The 17,432-nt window shown below is 47.7% G+C and overlaps 1 protein-coding gene across 3 annotated transcripts; it reads left to right on the forward strand.

Annotated features, from left to right (window-relative positions):
- Positions 1-4: 4 nt before the first annotated feature.
- On the forward strand, positions 5-17,432 carry ric8a (RIC8 guanine nucleotide exchange factor A). Of its 3 annotated transcripts, XM_086207993.1 has the most exons (16): positions 124-256; positions 433-485; positions 579-864; positions 5,180-5,227; positions 5,832-6,036; positions 7,087-7,229; positions 7,307-7,387; positions 8,597-8,696; positions 8,809-8,996; positions 9,261-9,355; positions 9,446-9,596; positions 9,691-9,786; positions 9,869-10,013; positions 10,689-10,833; positions 15,999-16,118; positions 16,228-17,432. In XM_086207993.1, exons 2-16 carry the CDS (start codon positions 481-483, stop codon positions 16,370-16,372), a joined length of 1,953 nt encoding a protein of 650 aa, XP_086064119.1. In that variant the 5' UTR covers positions 124-256; positions 433-480; the 3' UTR covers positions 16,373-17,432. The 3 variants fall into 3 exon arrangements, with proteins under 3 accessions (XP_086064120.1, XP_086064118.1, XP_086064119.1); XM_086207992.1 differs by having other exon boundaries at positions 120-485; XM_086207994.1 differs by lacking the exons at positions 433-485; positions 579-864 and having other exon boundaries at positions 5-256.

Here is a 17,432-nt window from a genome sequence, read left to right on the forward strand (position 1 = left end):
GTGACTCACTCAGCCCCCCCCCCCCCTAATCCTGGGGACAACCGTCAGTGGAGGTTGGTTCAGGTGTCAGTTCAGCTGACGGCTCTCGACAAATAATAGTTGATGACTATTGAGGAGAGAAAAAACTAACCCACCAATGAAGTGTGACCGTGAACGTTCCCGCCGAAACCCTCCTCGTCCAGCCACCGTAATCAACAAGGTCGAGAGCAAAGCAGAGGTGATGACGTGCCACAGTCGTCAGCGCAGCCATGACGGGGTTTGTAGATAAATTCATCATCCATATTTAGAGGCCACGTCTGAGGAATCCGTTTAGTGAACTTGTTAGCAATACTTTTATTATGTTTTTAGTTGCAGTTTACTAGTTTCCAGGTGTAGGGTGATATCAGTGTGTTGTTGTACTGCACAAGGTATGGTATCATACTTGTGTCGCAGAGCACGTGAAGCACTGTGAAAGGTCAGAGGTCACGCCTGCGCCGTGCCATGCAGTGAGTAAAAACTATGCCAACTCGCTGATTTCTGAGAGTTTTGGTGGTAGATTCTTAACTCATTGTATCACATTTACACCTTCACTCTGAAAGGGGTGCACCAGTTTACTGCGAAATTCTACGTTCCCCGAGACACGTGAACGCAACACGGGGCTTTAGCAAATCCTCTCCGTTAATCGCATCCTGGCGGCTGCCGGGATCCGAGCATCATGCAGTCGTCTGCGGGCTGAGGAGGCTCGACGCCGCGGAATCGACGGGAGCACGAGCGTCGGTGCAGCGGCCGGGGGCGACGAACATGGAATTAACCGCCATCATAGAGCAGGTGGAGACGGGCGAGCAAGACGCGGTCCTGGCGGCCCTTCAGAGCTTCATCAGCGAGGTAACACACCCCGACACGAAGAGGTTCTGACCAGCTAGACGGAGGTAATTACGTCACAAGCATGTCATCATCTACATGCAAAGGACGGGTAATTTAGTGAGTTGGCCGTCTGTAAATGTCCCTGTTGTTAATGACGGTTCCGACCGCCGCAGCAGACTGACGCCGGGTTCTGACGGCGCCTCCGGCTCACAACGCTGCTGCTGCTGGACTCCAGCTGAATACAGGGTCACTCGCTGAGAGCTGGACTGCAGCTCACATGATCGACCTGTCAGTTTAAGGGCCGGTAGGGTCATCTAGCAAGACCCCCTTTGGAGGTCGTAGTTGTAGTTAGTTTTACTGTGGTATAGAAATTTGATGGTTCCCTTAAATTCCACACAATTGTTGACCGAAGTTGCTGTTACTGAAGTTTTTGTCATGTTGAGAAGGAGGCAGGTCGACCTAGATGAGGACCAGAGGTGGAAAAGGAAGCCTGCAAAGAACTTTAGGATGTAAACAAAGATAAACCAAGTTTAACAGGCCCCATATCAAACATGAGAGATTTAGAGCAGAGAGACATAGAACAGAGATGAAGATCAGAGAGATGTAGAGCAGTGAGACATAGATCAGAGAGACGTGGAGCAGAGATGTAGATCAAAGAGATGTAGAGCAGAGACGTAGATCAGAGAGACACAGAGCAGAGCGGTGTAGAGCAGAGAGACGTAGAGCAGAGAGATGTAGATCAGAGAGACGTGGAGCAGAGATGTAGATCAAAGAGATGTAGAGCAGAGACGTAGATCAGAGAGACACAGAGCGGTGTAGAGTAGAGAGACGTAGAGCAGAGAGATGTAGATCAGAGAGACGTGGAGCAGAGATGTTGATCAGAGAGGCGTAGAGCAGAGAGACAAGGAGAAGAGATTTAGATCAGAGAGACGTGGAGCAGAGATGTTGATCAGAGAGGCGTAGAGCAGAGAGACAAGGAGAAGAGATTTAGATCAGAGAGACGTGGAGCAGAGATGATCAAAGAGATGTAGAGCAGAGAGACAGAGCAGAGCGGTGTAGAACAGAGAGACGTAGAGCAGAGGGACATGGAGCAGAGATGTAGAGCAGAGAGACGTTGATCAGAGATGTAAATCAGTGACACATAGAGCAGAGCGGTGTCGAACAGAGAGACGTAGAGCAGAGATGTAGATCAGAGAGACGTAGAGCAGAGATGTAGATCAGAGAGACGTAGAGCAGAGATGTAGATCAGAGAGACGTGGAGCAGAGATGTAGATCAGAGAGACATAGAGCAGAGCGGTGTAGAACAGAGAGACGTAGAGCAGAGATGTAGATCAGAGAGACGTGGAGCAGAGATGTAGATCAGAGAGACGTGGAGCAGAGACGTAGATCAGAGAGACGTAGAGCAGAGATGTAGATCAGAGAGACGTAGAGCAGAGGTGTAGAGCAGAGAGACGTGGAGCAGAGATGTAGATCAGACAGACGTGGAGCAGAGATGTAGATCAGAGAGACGTGGAGGAGAGATATAGATCAAAGAGATGTAGAGCAGAGAGACGTTGATCAGAGATGTAAATCAGTGACACATAGAGCAGAGCGGTGTCGAACAGAGAGACGTAGAGCAGAGATGTAGATCAGAGAGACGTAGAGCAGAGATGTAGATCAGAGAGACGTGGAGCAGAGATGTAGATCAGAGAGACATAGAGCAGAGCGGTGTAGAACAGAGAGACGTAGAGCAGAGATGTAGATCAGAGAGACGTGGAGCAGAGATGTAGATCAGAGAGACGTGGAGCAGAGACGTAGATCAGAGATGTAGAACAGAGAGACATAGAGCAGAGATGTAGATCAGAGAGACGTAGAGCAGAGGTGTAGAGCAGAGAGACGTGGAGCAGAGATGTAGATCAGACAGACGTGGAGCAGAGATGTAGATCAGAGAGGCGTGGAGGAGAGATATAGATCAAAGAGACGTAGATCAGAGAGACGTGGAGCAGAGATGTAGATCAGAGAGACATAGAGCAGAGATGTAGATCAGAGAGACATAGAGCAGAGTGGTGTAGAGTAGAGGGGTAAATGTTTCTGATAGTGTGAATTAAAATCATATTAAGACTGAAGTTGTGGAATTCTCCCGCTCTTCCCCTGGATCTGCGTGTTGTTGCTTGCTAATGGAGGATGTCGCTCTGTCATGGCTAGCGTAGCATTAGCTTCTGGGGGATGCAAACTGCATTCACAACGCTATGTCAATTCTCTTGGCAGATAGGAAAGTGTTAGGTGTTCTCAGTTGGTGGTGCCTTTCGACAGCAAGCCTTTTTGATGTAAATGCCCAGATCCCCACATGTGGCTTCACCAGAGCATCAGCTGACCTGGTGACATGTGACAGGGTCCCATCCTAGGAGAACAATGCCATTGTCAGGAACTCCACTACTGAACCAGGTTCTGTAAAAACCTGATGTTGTAGGTCGTAATTGTTTTTCTGTGGTGGAGAACTGGTGACACCATACACGCTGAGCAGTGATAGAAAATCTAGGGTTGATCTGCTGTTGTATCTTCTCTGGAAGACTCACACTGAGCCTGAGCTGATGATCTCATATGGCTGTCTGTGGAGGTTGAGGGGCTTCACAGCAGGAGGTGGAGGGTATTGCGGGGTACAAGACTTCAAAAAGTTTGTGAAGCTCAGTTGGTCATGTAGCTTTAACATATCATCAGGGAAAAGTGATGCATACTCGCTCAGCCACAGACTTGAGTCCTGGAGGAGCTGATCTCAAAGGCAATAGGATTAAACTCTCTGATACACAAATAGAGTCCCCTCAGCCTTATAAATCCCAGTCCACTAAGGAGCTCTCACTGGTGAGGAGCTTAGTGGTGCAGGTGACTGCTGCCCTGCTACATACAGCACCCTCCTCAGGACTACTTTATCGGTTCGCCGTCAGATGTGGGTCATCTTCAGGTTGTTCGTCTGTGCCATTCTTGTTAACGTGACATCTCAGAACGCCTTGAGGACATTTCCTCAAATGTGGTCCACTGGGACTCAAGGATGACCAGGTCACTCTGATGAGCACGCATCACCCAGGCATGGCGTCATGATGCAGTATTTCTGGTTGATTGTGTCAAAATCAGTGCTCAATACCAAACAAATGACAAAGACGCGGCCAAGAGCATGTTGATACCAGTAGTTCTGTGTTCCAGGGCCTGGCTCTGGAGTCAAAGTGCAGACGGTGAATGGTGTCCACTGCAGTTACAGGGGAAACACAGTATCCTAAAAACATGTTTCAGCAGGCAACAAGCCTCGAGCGTATATTAGATGTTCTATTTAAGAGTCCTGCCTGTTCAGTCTTTTACAGTTGACCTGTTAGTTTTAATCGTTGTTGATTTTTCTTCTTTCCAAGGCAGATACAACGTACAGTTCTAACCTGACAGCTTCAACATGCATGAGTGTCACTGTTCTGCAAGTAAAAGATCTTTAGGTGATTGGAAAGAACCTCCACACATGAACTCCAAATGGAAACAAATTGCAGTGCGTTGATGAGGGAGGCCATGTGATGCTGATCTGAGACCGAAGGGCTGCTGGACGCCAGGGACCATCTCGAGGGCATGCTGCCTAGACTCAAGGCTGTGTACCAGTTGTCCATGTATTAGAGTTTGGATTTGGCAGGTTTTTGCTTTTAGTATAAGCCTCCAAACTCCATTCGAGCTCCATCTTGATGACCCAGGCCTGGTGAGAGAGGTCGGTGATGGGTGAGAGCGGGAGATTCAACAAGCCTGGTGCCAGGTATCGCTCTTACTTAGTCCCCCTTGATCTTCAAGGTCTCAGATTAGATTCCCCCATTAAGGATTCTGGCTTGCATCCAGGGACAGGATCTCAACGTGGTCTGCCAAGCAGTCCAGGATTATGAGTTGGTCGCTTGGAACAATGTATCTGTCTTCTGATCTTGCTGAGGCCATCGTTTGGTTCCCGGATGGAATTGAGCTCTGGCTACACTCTGGCTTGTGTCCGTTATTGTTCATGTTCTTAACTGCCATTGCCCTCTCAAATGAAGCTTGTTCAGGTGGGAAGGATCAAGTAATATTGTGCTCAGTTTTTGATTAAGCATCAGTGACTGATGAGTAAGTGAATGTTGTTGCATATCTTATTTACATTTATTTTGAGTTAAATCATCCCACAAGAAAAAAAATCCCTCCCAGTGGAGCGTGCAGAGGCCGGGGAGCCAGAACGCCTCACTCTGGTCCTGCTTCTTTGCTCCCTTGCTGTGTTGTCACACCTTCGAGGTTCAGTTGCTAAAGTTTTCCTTTCCCTGCCTCACCCTTCTTCCTCCCTTCTTCCTCCCCTCATCCTCCCTTCCTACAGATGAACCAGTGCTTTACATTTGCAAAGGAGAAGGAGCGGGATAGAGAGGTATGTACTCCCCTATGTGGTAGTCCATTGTCAGGACACAAATTCTTAATCACACATTGTAGCTAAGAATGTTTTAAAGACGTATCTCATATTTTGAGGATCAAAATGGGTGGAGCTGGTCTGGTCCACCCAGGTGACCCCCAGCCTCAGTCCACTGCCTCCCCTGTCATGGACAGCTGATGTGACTTTACTAATCCCGAGAACAGGGACGCCCCAGCATGCTCAGCTCACGTTGACCCATTCTGTTTGTTGATGTTGCTTCAGTACCACTATTCTACTTTATCGATCTTCCTCTAAGACTTGAATACACGCTTTTTTGACAAAAAAAATAAATATAGATTTAAATGTGATCAGAAGAACAGATGTAAATATCTGTTTGTGGTTCTCCGTCAGCATTAGTGTTTATTGCACCATTGAGAGTGCAGCAGGTGACAGAGGGAGATTAGTTCAGAGTTCAAGGCTGGGATCAGATTATCAATGCTGGCATGCAATCCATGGACCAACAGTAGAGAGTCAGTCCACCAACCAAAGACCAAGTGCCCTGGTCCCTCACCAGGCAGGTGCTGCTGAACACCCACTCTAGCTGTGCTGTTGTGTAATGTAGCGTCTGGGCCAGTTGGTGCTGGACTTCCTGAACAGAGAGTTGCAGCCTTCCTGTAAGATGGCGTGTCTGGAGACAATCCGGATCCTGACCAGAGACAAAGACTGTCTGGACCCCTTCATCAGCCCCTCAGCCTTGTCCACTCTGGCCCGCTACGCCGGTATCAGCGGGCCCAGCAGCGTCTCACCTGCTCACAGCCAAGGCCAAGGTACTGAGTACCAGCTGGACCACGACTACTACCAGCACACTGAGATCCAAGACTTGGCTGTTCTCTTGTAATACTGTGTACATCATCCCTTCATCACCTCATCCCTTCATCAATTCATCACCTCATCCCTTCATCATCTAAACCCTTCATCACCTCATCCCTTCATCACCTCAGCCATTCATCACTTCATCCCTTCATCACCTCATCCCTTCATCACCTCAACGCTTCATCACCTCATCCCTTCATCACCTCAACGCTTCATCAAATCATCCTTTCATCTCCTCATCCCTTCATCACCTCAATGCTTCATCAAATCATCCCTTCATCACCTCATCCCTTCATCAGATCATCCCTTCATCATCTCAACGCTTCATCAAATCATCCCTTCATCATCTAAACCCTTCATCACCTCATCCCTTCATCACCTAATCCTTTCATCACCTCATCCCTTCATCACCTCATCCCTTCATCATCTCAACGCTTCATCACCTCATCCCTTCATCACCTCAACGCTTCATCAAATCATCCCTTCATCACCTCATCCCTTCATCACCTCATTCCTTCATCACCTCAACGCTTCATCACCTCATCCCTTCATCAAATCATCCCTTCATCACCTCACCCCTTCATCACGTCAGCGCTTCATCAAATCATCCCTTCATCACCTCATCCCTTCATCACCTCATCTCTTCATCACCTCATCCCTCCATCCCTGCAGGACAACCTGGAGTACAGACACTGATTCAGATCGACTGGTGTTTAAATGGCTTGAATTTAAAACTGTACAAACAAAAACTGCACAAACTCACATACTTGTACACACACACACAAACTCACAGAGACATAAACACACATACAAACTCACACACATAAATACACACATAAACTAGCAGACATACATACACATAAATACACACACACATACACACACATTTATACATACATATGTACACACATGCACTCACACACATATGTACACACATGAACTCACACACACAGAGGCAGTAACACAACTGAACACACACTAAGACCGGTGCTACCGTCTCCTAGGAGAAGGAACTGGAGGAGGGGCAGCGCAAGAGTCCAGTGAGATGTTGGAAGCTCCTCCACATCCAGAAAACCCTGACCAGGAAGTGACAGTCGAGGCTCTCAAGTCCATCTGCAACGTTCTACTGCACAACGAGGCAGCACAGGTCAGTCCGCATCATCCGTGAGGTCCATCATTGTTGCGCCGATCGCAGACTGATGGTTTGGTCTGGTACCTGTACAGGTGGTAGCAGCCGACCTCCAGCTGATCAGTGGTGTGGCCCGGAGGTTGAAGCAGTGTCACGACCCCAGGTGGAACTATGAGGTTAGCATGGACACTAGCCGGCACCACCATGTCAGCTACAGGTATTATAACGAATCACGGTTCATGCACCGGTTGTGTGCACCGTGTTTCTGTTATGTCAGCGATGCGAGTAGGGTTGAGGGGTTTAGAGTGTCAGATTCAGAGGCTAGACTGGTCCACAGTCACGGGAAAGGAACACTCAAATGAGAGTGGGAGGTGCACACGTGGCAGCATCTGAAGTGGCCTGCACAGGATAGGAGGAGTCAGGGTGCCCTGATGACCATCAGTGTCATCAGTTGGAACAACAACCATAGCATACCATTCGGGATGGACACCTGCCCTGAGCTGCCTTCAGGTGATCCAGGTCAACTTTTATGGCGTCCAAAGAACCTTGAGCATGTGATTGTTCACACACATTTTAAAACACACAATTAAAAACCAAAAAGGCCCTGATAGCATCAGATTTGACCCAGTCGTTGCAGTCCTGAGACGAATCATTTGGAACATGAAGACTCATGATAGCAATAACAGATATTGATAAGTTAACATGGAGCGTGATTTTGTGCTCCCTCTCCATACTGAAGAGTGGAGTGTGTTGTTGGTCTTCCTGAAGCAGCACCTGACAACCATGTGGGTTGAGTGGGTCACTCTGTCTCTCTCCCAAGACCAGAGAGAAGGTGTCCAAGTACTATAAAGAACCCTGAACCCCAGATTTGTCCATGTCAAACTCTTCTAGTGAGAAAATACACTATAAATGTAGAAACCTGGCCAACCCAGATAGGGAGGCAGAAAGAGAGAGAGCTCTAGCGGTGTGACACCTGAATACGGTGAAGGAGCCTCAGAGAAACCTTTCTGGCCTTTCTCCAGTGTCCAATTGTTGCCATTGGAGGCAAAAAAAATAGCTCAGTCACATTAATAATCAATGTGTCCTCACACTTGTTCAAGGGCAATGCATCTACTCTTGGTGACCCATGTAGCACACCTGAAGGGCATCTGTCACACGCCTATAGGAAACCTGTTACAAACCTGCACCACAACTGTAAAACCCCTGTAACACACCTGTAGGGGACCTGTAACAAAACTGCAGCACAACTGATACACACCAGTGGTTTACTTTGCTTAACATAGAAGACTGTAAGTTTGAGTATCCTTTCTCATCGTTGTCGTCTGAATTCGAGTCCTACTCACCTGATACCAGGACATGCTCATGCCCCGGATCTCTTTGTCCAGGTCAGTTTCTTTGACTTGCGTCTCACCTTCCTGCTGACAGCCCTGCGCGTGGACGTCAGGTCTCAGTTGGCTCAGGAGCACCACGGCATCACGCTGCTAGGTAACTATTTACCAGGGGTCCGTATCTAAGGTCCTACTCGCAGAAGTAACCAGAAAAAGACAAAGAAGAAGTATCTGCACAAGCAAGAACCCCCCGACTGTGTGTTTTTTAGGGAACCAGCTGGACACCACTCTGGGTCTGTGTTGGCCTGACATGTTGGAGACGGCCAGGGCTGGGTCTGAGGACGTCACACCTGGAGACCTCCCCCCTCTGAGCCGGCAGCAGACAGAACTAGCCATGGAAATACTGAAAATTCTGTTCAATATCACGTTTGGCTCAGCCAGGCGCCAGGTGGACGAGGTAGGCTCAGTCCACATGGGAGGTTTAGTGTGTTAGTATGAGACTGAGATTGAGGTTGACTGACACTAGTCAGTCAACCATGTGGAATTAAAGCTGATGACTTTTGGTGGCTGACCAGGGGTGAGGTCAGCTACTAACATGGTTTACTTAAGTGCTTCCACTTTTCCATCAACCCCTATTTAGCCACTCTTCCCTTTGGTGGTAGGCAGAATGTCTCGGACATGTTTGTTGTCACAATTAAATTCTGTGTGTGTGTCTGTGTAGGAGGAGGCAATGGTGTACAGACATTTGGTTGCCATACTGAGAAGTTGTCTGTTGAGCTGTGCAGATGGAGAAGAGCGGACAGATGAGTTCCACAGGTAGGAAAATGATGATGACAATCGATGATGATGATGATGATGATGATGATGACAATGACAACCCCACTACCACCACCAACTTTGTCGCAGCCATACTGTGAACCTGCTGGGTAACCTGCCTCTGCCCTGCCTGGATGTGTTGTTGATGCCCAAAGTGAAACAAGGCTCCATCGAGTACATGGGTGTCAACATGGATGCTGTCAACATGTTGCTGGAGTTCATGGAGAAAAGACTTGACAGAGTGAGGCACCTGAAATCATGAACGTCCTTCCTGTATAGCCACAGATTGGAGCACCAGTGGCATGTCAGTGGTTGTTTCTGTTGACCGTCTCCAGGCACACAAGCTGAGGGAGACCCTTCTACCATCTCTAACGCTGTTGACTGAGAGTGCACGCATTCACAGAGAAACCAGGAAGTTCCTCAGGACAAAGGTCAGGGTCCTGTGAATGATGATAAAGAAAGGAATTATCAGGACTGAGGACAGTTGTATTAAATGTGATCCTGTGCTTGCAGGTGCTGCCACCACTGCGTGATGTGAAGAACAAGCCAGAGGTGGGCAGTACTCTGAGGAACAAACTGGTCCGTCTGATGACACATGTCGACACTGATGTGAAGAACTGGGCTGCAGAGTTCCTCTTTGTGCTCTGTAAAGAAAGTGGTGAGGGAGATTGGGTGTGTGTGTGTGTTTGGGTCCCTTTTTGTTGGAGGTTACATTCATGACTCACTTTGCCATTTGACCCTTTCTAGTGATCAACAATGCCCACGTAGTTTCATTGACCATGAACTTTGACCTTGTTCACACTGTCTGAGATTAGTCTGGATTCTCCAGACATTTAATTTGGACTGGCAGTCTGACAAGGCCTTGACGACCCAAAAGACACATTACAGAACTACAATGACAGGAAACCTAAATACAAAGCTTCTGTGGTGAATAAAAGAACTGAGGCCTGGTATGAGTCTGTGAGATGGACCCAAATCCAGAGAGGTAGGTTTCCAGGCCTCGAAGTTCAATGCAGACTTTAAATCCACAGCTATTAAACTGTATATTGTCAAACTTGATCAGTTGAACATTACTGACTCTTGAAAGGCCCCCAGGGTGCTGGTGAGTGTTGAAACAGCCACAGCAGGCAATATTCCAGACATCCAGTCACCTGACCAGAACAGAAGTCTTGGATATTTTACTTGAGCTCATGATAAATGGGACAACAAAAACAAAATGTTGCATTTATGGTTGTTTCCGGAGGATCTGATGTTTTCGGGCTTCCACTATCCGAAGCCTTCTCACATTAGTTTGGCGATACAACATAATGATAGTGATGTGTTCTAATTTCAGTATCAAGATTCATCAAGTACACAGGATATGGAAATGCTGCAGGGCTGCTGGCCGCCAGGGGACTGCTGCGAGGGGGCGGAGACTCTGGGATCTACTCTGAAGATGAGGACTCTGAGACGGAGGAGTACAAGGAGGCCAAGGCCCAGTCAGTTGAACCTCTTCACTCATCAGCATCTCAAAGACACCTAGGTTTTGGGCTTGTTCACAAAGTCCCCTGGAAATTAGGACCTGGGTTGTGAGTGGGTCCAGCATTGTGCTGCAGGAACTCACATGGTGACAGTAATTGAGTAAACTGAACCATGTTACTGTTAGTCTGGAGTCAAATCACCAGGATGATGATGACGATGCAGTGATAATCCTGTAGTGTTACAGATAAGTTCTTTAGATTCAAGTGTAAAGCCTGTTTTAAGCCTGGGGGGCTGGAAACTGGGCAGGAATTCAGAACTCATGACTTCTTCTGGGCTGAATTTACTCCTCGAGAATGGCACCAGGCTGGACTCACTCAGGACTGGTATCAGGCTGGACTCACTAACTAAGGACTTGTATAAGGCTGGACTGAAATAATTAGGACTTGTACAAGATTCACTAAGTTAGGACTGGTATCAGGCTGGACTAACCTAGTTAGGACTGGCATCAGGCTGGATTCACTAAGGTAGGATTGGTTCCAGGACAGACTGACTTAGTTAGGACTGGCATCAGACTGGTTTCACTAAGTTAGGACTGGGTCCATGACAGACTGACTTACTTAGGACTGGCATCAGACTGCATTCACTAAGTTAGGACTGGGTCCATGACAGACTGACTTACTTAGGACTGGCATCAGACTGGTTTCACTAAGCTAGGACTGGTATCAGGTTGGACTGACTTAGTTAGGACTGGTATCTGGCTGGATTCGCTTAGTTGGGACTGAAATCAGGTCAGACTGATTCAATTAAGACTGGTATCAGGCTGGCCTGACTTATTCAGGACTCTACTTGGCCAGCCTGACTCAGTTGGGACTGGTATGGGACTGAACTGACTTGGTTGGTACTTGTTCAAGGCTGGCCTGACTCAGTGAGGACTATTATCAGGTCACACTGACTCAGTAACGACTTGTACCAGGCTGGATTACTAAATTAGGACTGGCATCAGGCTGGATTCACTAAGTTAGGACTGGTTCAAGGCTGAACTGACTTAGTTAGGACTGGCATCAGGCTGGATTCACTAAGGTAGGACTGGTTCAAGGCTGAACTGACTTAGTTAGGACTGGCATCAGGCTGGATTCACTAAGTTAGGACTTATTCAAGGCTGAACTGACTTAGTTAGGACTGGCATCAGGCTGGATTCACTAAGTTAGGACTGGTTCAAGGCTGGCCAGACTCAGTTAGGACTAGTATCAGGTTAGACTGACCCAGTTACAACTTTTACCAGGCTGGATTCGTTAAGTTAGGACTGATATCAAGCTGGACTGACTTATTTAGGACCTGTACAAGGCTGGACTGACTTAGGATTTGTGCCAGACTGGATTCACTAAATTAGGACTGGTATCAGGTTGGACTGACTTACTTAGGACTGGCGTCAGGCTGGGTTCACTAAGTTAGAACTGGTTCAAGGCTGGCCTGACTTATTAAGAACTGCTACCAGACTGGATTCACTAAGTAAGGACTGGTATCAGGTTGGATTCAGTCAGTAAGGACTGGTATCAGGCTGGATTGATTTAGTTAGAACTTGTACCAGGCTGGATTCTCTAAGTTAGGACTAATATCAGGTCGGACTGACTCAGTTAGGACTGGTATCAGGCTGGACTGACTTATTTGGGACTTGTAGCACACGGAATTCTCTAATTTGGGACTGATACCAGGTCAGTCGGACTCAATTAGAACTGGTATCAGGCTGGACTAATTCAGGACTATACTGGGCTGGCCTGACTTATGACTGGTATGGGACTGGACTGGCATGGTAAGGACTGGTTCAAGGCTGACCTGACTCAGTGATGACTACTATCTGGTCAGACTGACTTTGTTACGACTTGTACCAAGCTGGATTCACTGTTCCTCATTTATCAAAAGAGTGTGCAAACCAGTACAAATACGAGAGCGTGCGACAGGACTCACATGAGATCTACGAAACCTGCGTACCACACTGATCCCAGCAAAAGAACGAGCAGCTGAAATTGATGGTAATTTTCGATCACGCCTCTATAAATGCACGGTTTAGAAGCTGGACTCCTTGAGTTTAAGACATGGACAGACGCAAGCTGGCAAAGAAAAACAATAAATTCAGAGGCTGAAGTGGAGACACTCGGGAGTCTGGTAGCCACAAACCGTGTAGTATTGTTGGGTAGCTGGAAATAAGGAAAAAAAGCAGCTGCAGTCATTTTATTATTATTATTTAATTTCTACATTTGTGATGGTTAATAAAACGTTTGATGGTTTAACATTTGATACATCAAACTTATTTTTATTTTGGACCACATGAACCAGAAAGTGTTGAAGTGGACTCTGAAACTGCCCAGTCTTCCCAAGGGCAGCTAATAGAGCAGGCGCGCATGTCTGACCCCTGTGCTTAAGACTCTGACACTGCCCAGTGTTCCCAGTAATCCCAAATGCAGCCAACAGCGCAGTGGCGAATCTCTGCCCTGCGTGCTGGTGCACCCCGAGGTCCTAGAAAAGCAAATGGAGATGTGTAGTTGGACAGCAGAAATAAATAAGTCACTACAGGCAATCATCACCACATTAATGAGAACCTTAAAAGGTTAAATAAATTAATTATGTTCACTCAACGTTTAACATTGTCTTTCTGAAATAAAATTGCTTACCAGAACAAATCACTGAATGTTAAATCAGTTCCTCTCTCCTCCTGAGGGCTCCTATCTGTGGGAGGATCTCTGGGCAGGGGGTTCTCTGGGTGCTGATCTTCTAATGGCACCCCATTCTTTCCTGCAATATTGCGGAGAAGTCCCTATGTCAGGATTATATTGCACACCTTTCAGGGGTACAAAGCAGGGTTCCTCCTGCTGACCCGAGACAGAGCCAGCTGCCCTCAAGAAGCCCTATGCCGCGCTCCACCATGGCCCGTGTGCATGCATGAGCACTATTAAACCGCCTCTTCTGCTCTGTCGGGATTTGCCAGGGGCGTAATGAGGTGTTCGGCCAGAGGATAGCTTTTGTCACTTAAATGGATCACATGGAACTGTTAGAGCTGTCCAACTGTTAAAATAATAATTGTGTGTAACTCACCGACGAGATGACTCCAAACCTGTAGCTCGCCCTCCTGTCACCGAGGACCTACGCTGCCATCGTGCCTCCAGGTCACCGGGCTACCAGACTCAGAATACTCGTTCTGGCATCACTGATTACTTGTACATTAACGGAGTGGTAACTTTTGCGGTTGATGTAGCGTAATCATTCACGGATGGTGGCGTCGGACGCACACGGGGACAACCAATCGCTCCAATCACGTTTGGAAACCTCATAAAATTCCCTTTTAATCCCAGTTTTCTGAGCATCATGAAACAAGAATTGAATTCACTCAGCAGAGAGGGAACTGATCGCCCTCAGAACTGCTGGCATGGTTGGGCTGAGTGACAGCTGGGTGATTCCAGACCGATCACCGACCTCCCGCTGAAAGGGGCCATACCTGTGCCAGTGCCATTCCTGCACTGGAACAGGTATGGCGTTAGAACGCTGGGATTCTCTCCTTAATTGGGGTTCTAGGTTGTGGCATCACTCCAGGAGATGCCTAGGGAGACGAAACGACTCATGAGCCACTCATCGCTCTCCTGGAATAAATCTTAGCGGTCCTGAAAAACCCTCTTTGACCTGATGCACGCGTTCAGGTCCTCTAGCAGAGCCAGATCTGCCATCGCTGAGCCTGAACGCCTCACAGCCAAAGCTCTGATTTAAATAGGCGACTGACTAAAGTTCCACTGTCACATCACGGATCTGTTGATATATCAAACGCTTTCAAGTACGGGACTGTGTGTCCACCTGTGCCTGCTTATAGCAGCGTTCCATGCACCAGTTCTGATTGAAAGGGTACTCAGGTACACAATTATACATCTAAAAATTATTTTTTAATTGGTAGGCTACACATTTACCACAAGGGTTTGTCCATCAACCACAAGTCCCCTCACGTCAAGTCTAAATGTGCGTACACAAACTCTGACCTGTCATAAGATTTCAGCGCAGAATACGTTCATGCTTGAATTGATAACAGCTTGTGTAGAAATGCACGTACAGACGTTTTACACTCGCTTTAGGTCGCACGCTCGTTTGATAAAGGAGGGCCACTAAGTTAGGACTGGTATCAGGTCGGACTGACTTAGTTAGGACTGTACCGGGCTGGACTGTTAGGGTTGGACCTACCTAGTGAGTTACAATGGTAGACCTGGTGCCCTGATGTTGAGATGTTTCAGCATGTGCAGGCTGGGATGGGGTACTTGGATCCGTACCACTGAAGTACTACGAGCATGTCAGCTGCCCTATCACGGGCAACAGGTGTTCAGACTGTAAAGTAAACTAGTGTAGCATACGCTTGGCTCCATATGCAATGTTTAATGTGAAAATGACCTTTTGGCAGTTAGGCCATCTTTGTTAATATTTGACAACCCTAAGATGGTCTAACCCCCAAAAGGTCATTTTCACATTAAACATTTCATATGGAGCCAAGCGTGTGCTACACTAGTTTACTTATCAATAAAGTTTTTCAGTGATCAGCACCTGTCAAAGGAATCATTTGTGTTACCACACTTTCCAGGTGTTTAGATTGTAGTCAGTTGACTTTGAACAGGTGCACAGGGCAGTTCTACAGCCTCAGACCTCAGACCCTTCGCCCACGTCCTTGTCTTTGCTGTAGATGTTGTAGTGCATCAGAACATCAACAGCAGATGCTGGCTCCACCCCTTCCATCCATTCAGTGCCCTCAAAGATATGACCTGACTTCCTTCGCTGGTTTTTCTCTCTCACTTTCATTAAATCTACTGGTTTATTTCTGCACTGGTCTTGCTGTCCAGGGCTGTACCACTGGCAGCCGGGCAGCATTAACATTGTCCCTGTATGCATATCTGCATTCCCCTGGGATGCGATATTTCTCCGTACTCATCTACACACCACAAGTTCCAAAGAGATATTAACTGGAATTAAAGTAGTGGAAACGGAACCAGCAGATCCCTGTGCAGGACGAACAAGGTCAGTGAGAGACATAGCAACAGACGGTTGTGTTGTTAAAGACTAACGAATCATGTGAATGACTGAATTGATCTTGATCTATAGCTAATGTTGTGATGGCTCTGGTGCAGTTACGCTGCGCTTCTACTGTTCCTGTCTTCAGAATAAACCCGATTACAGGAGTGGTGGAGGAGGAGCAGCCCAATCCCATGGAGGGAATGACAGAGGAACAGAAGGAGTATGAAGCCATGAAGCTGGTCAGCATGTTTGACAAACTGTCAAGGTCAAAAAAACACACACGTGTGCACACACACATGCACACACACACGTGCTGAATTGTTAGAATGAGCATACACTAGATGTTTGAACCGTCTGACCTCCGGTGCCTGCAGGACCAACACGATTCAGCCCATGCAACTCGGCATGGATGGGAAGATGAGAGAGATGACCCCAGAAGACCTGCACCGGCTGGCCCACAATCCTTTGTTCCAGCCAGAACATTCTGCAAATTCAGACAGTGAAGACGAGCATCAGTAAGGCAGGAGGAACATGACAGTCAACACACAGTCAGACTGTATTGGTTCCCATCGTAGCTACCTAAGTGACATCACAGCATTTGAATCTATTAAACCAACCAACCACTAGCAACATCCCTGTTGTTAGTGGTTGGTGCTGCTGTGCAGCCGCAACACATCCACCCTCACAGTCTCACACCTACACAGCATCGCTAGCACTCTGGTGATGGTAGGGCACGCTCAGGACTCTGACCAATCACAGACACAACGAACCACGTACAGACACCACAGACAAATCACAGACATGAAGGACCAACCACACAGACCACGGACCAATCACAGACACGAAGGACCAACCACACAGACCACGGACCAATCACAGACATGAAGGACCAACCACACAGACCATGGACCAATCACAGACATGAAGGACCAACCACACAGACCACGGACCAATCACAGACATGAAGGACCAACCACACAGACCACGGACCAATCACAGACATGAAGGACCAACCACACAGACCACGGACCAATCACAGACATGAAGGACCAACCACACAGACCACGGACAAATCACAGACACGAAGGACCAACCACACAGACCACGGACCAATCACAGACATGAAGGACCAACCACACAGACCACGGACCAATCACAGACATGAAGGACCAACCACACAGACCACGGACCAATCACAGACATGAAGGACCAACCACACAGACCACGGACCAATCACAGACATGAAGGACCAACCACACAGACCACGGACCAATCACAGACATGAAGGACCAACCACACAGACCACGGACCAATCACAGACACGAAGGACCAACCACACAGACCACGGACCAATCACAGACACGAAGGACCAACCACACAGACCACGGACCAATCACAGACACGAAGGACCAACCACACAGACCACGGACCAATCACAGACATGAAGGACCAACCACACAGACCACGGACCAATCACAGACATGAAGGACCAACCACACAGACCACGGACCAATCACAGACATGAAGGACCAACCACACAGACCACGGACCAATCACAGACATGAAGGACCAACCACAC

The sequence above is a fragment of the Aulostomus chinensis genome, chromosome 7 (genome assembly GCF_037954235.1).
Source record: "Aulostomus chinensis isolate RoL2024-O1b breed Wild chromosome 7, RoL_Achi_v1.0, whole genome shotgun sequence".
NCBI lineage: Eukaryota > Metazoa > Chordata > Actinopteri > Syngnathiformes > Aulostomidae > Aulostomus > Aulostomus chinensis.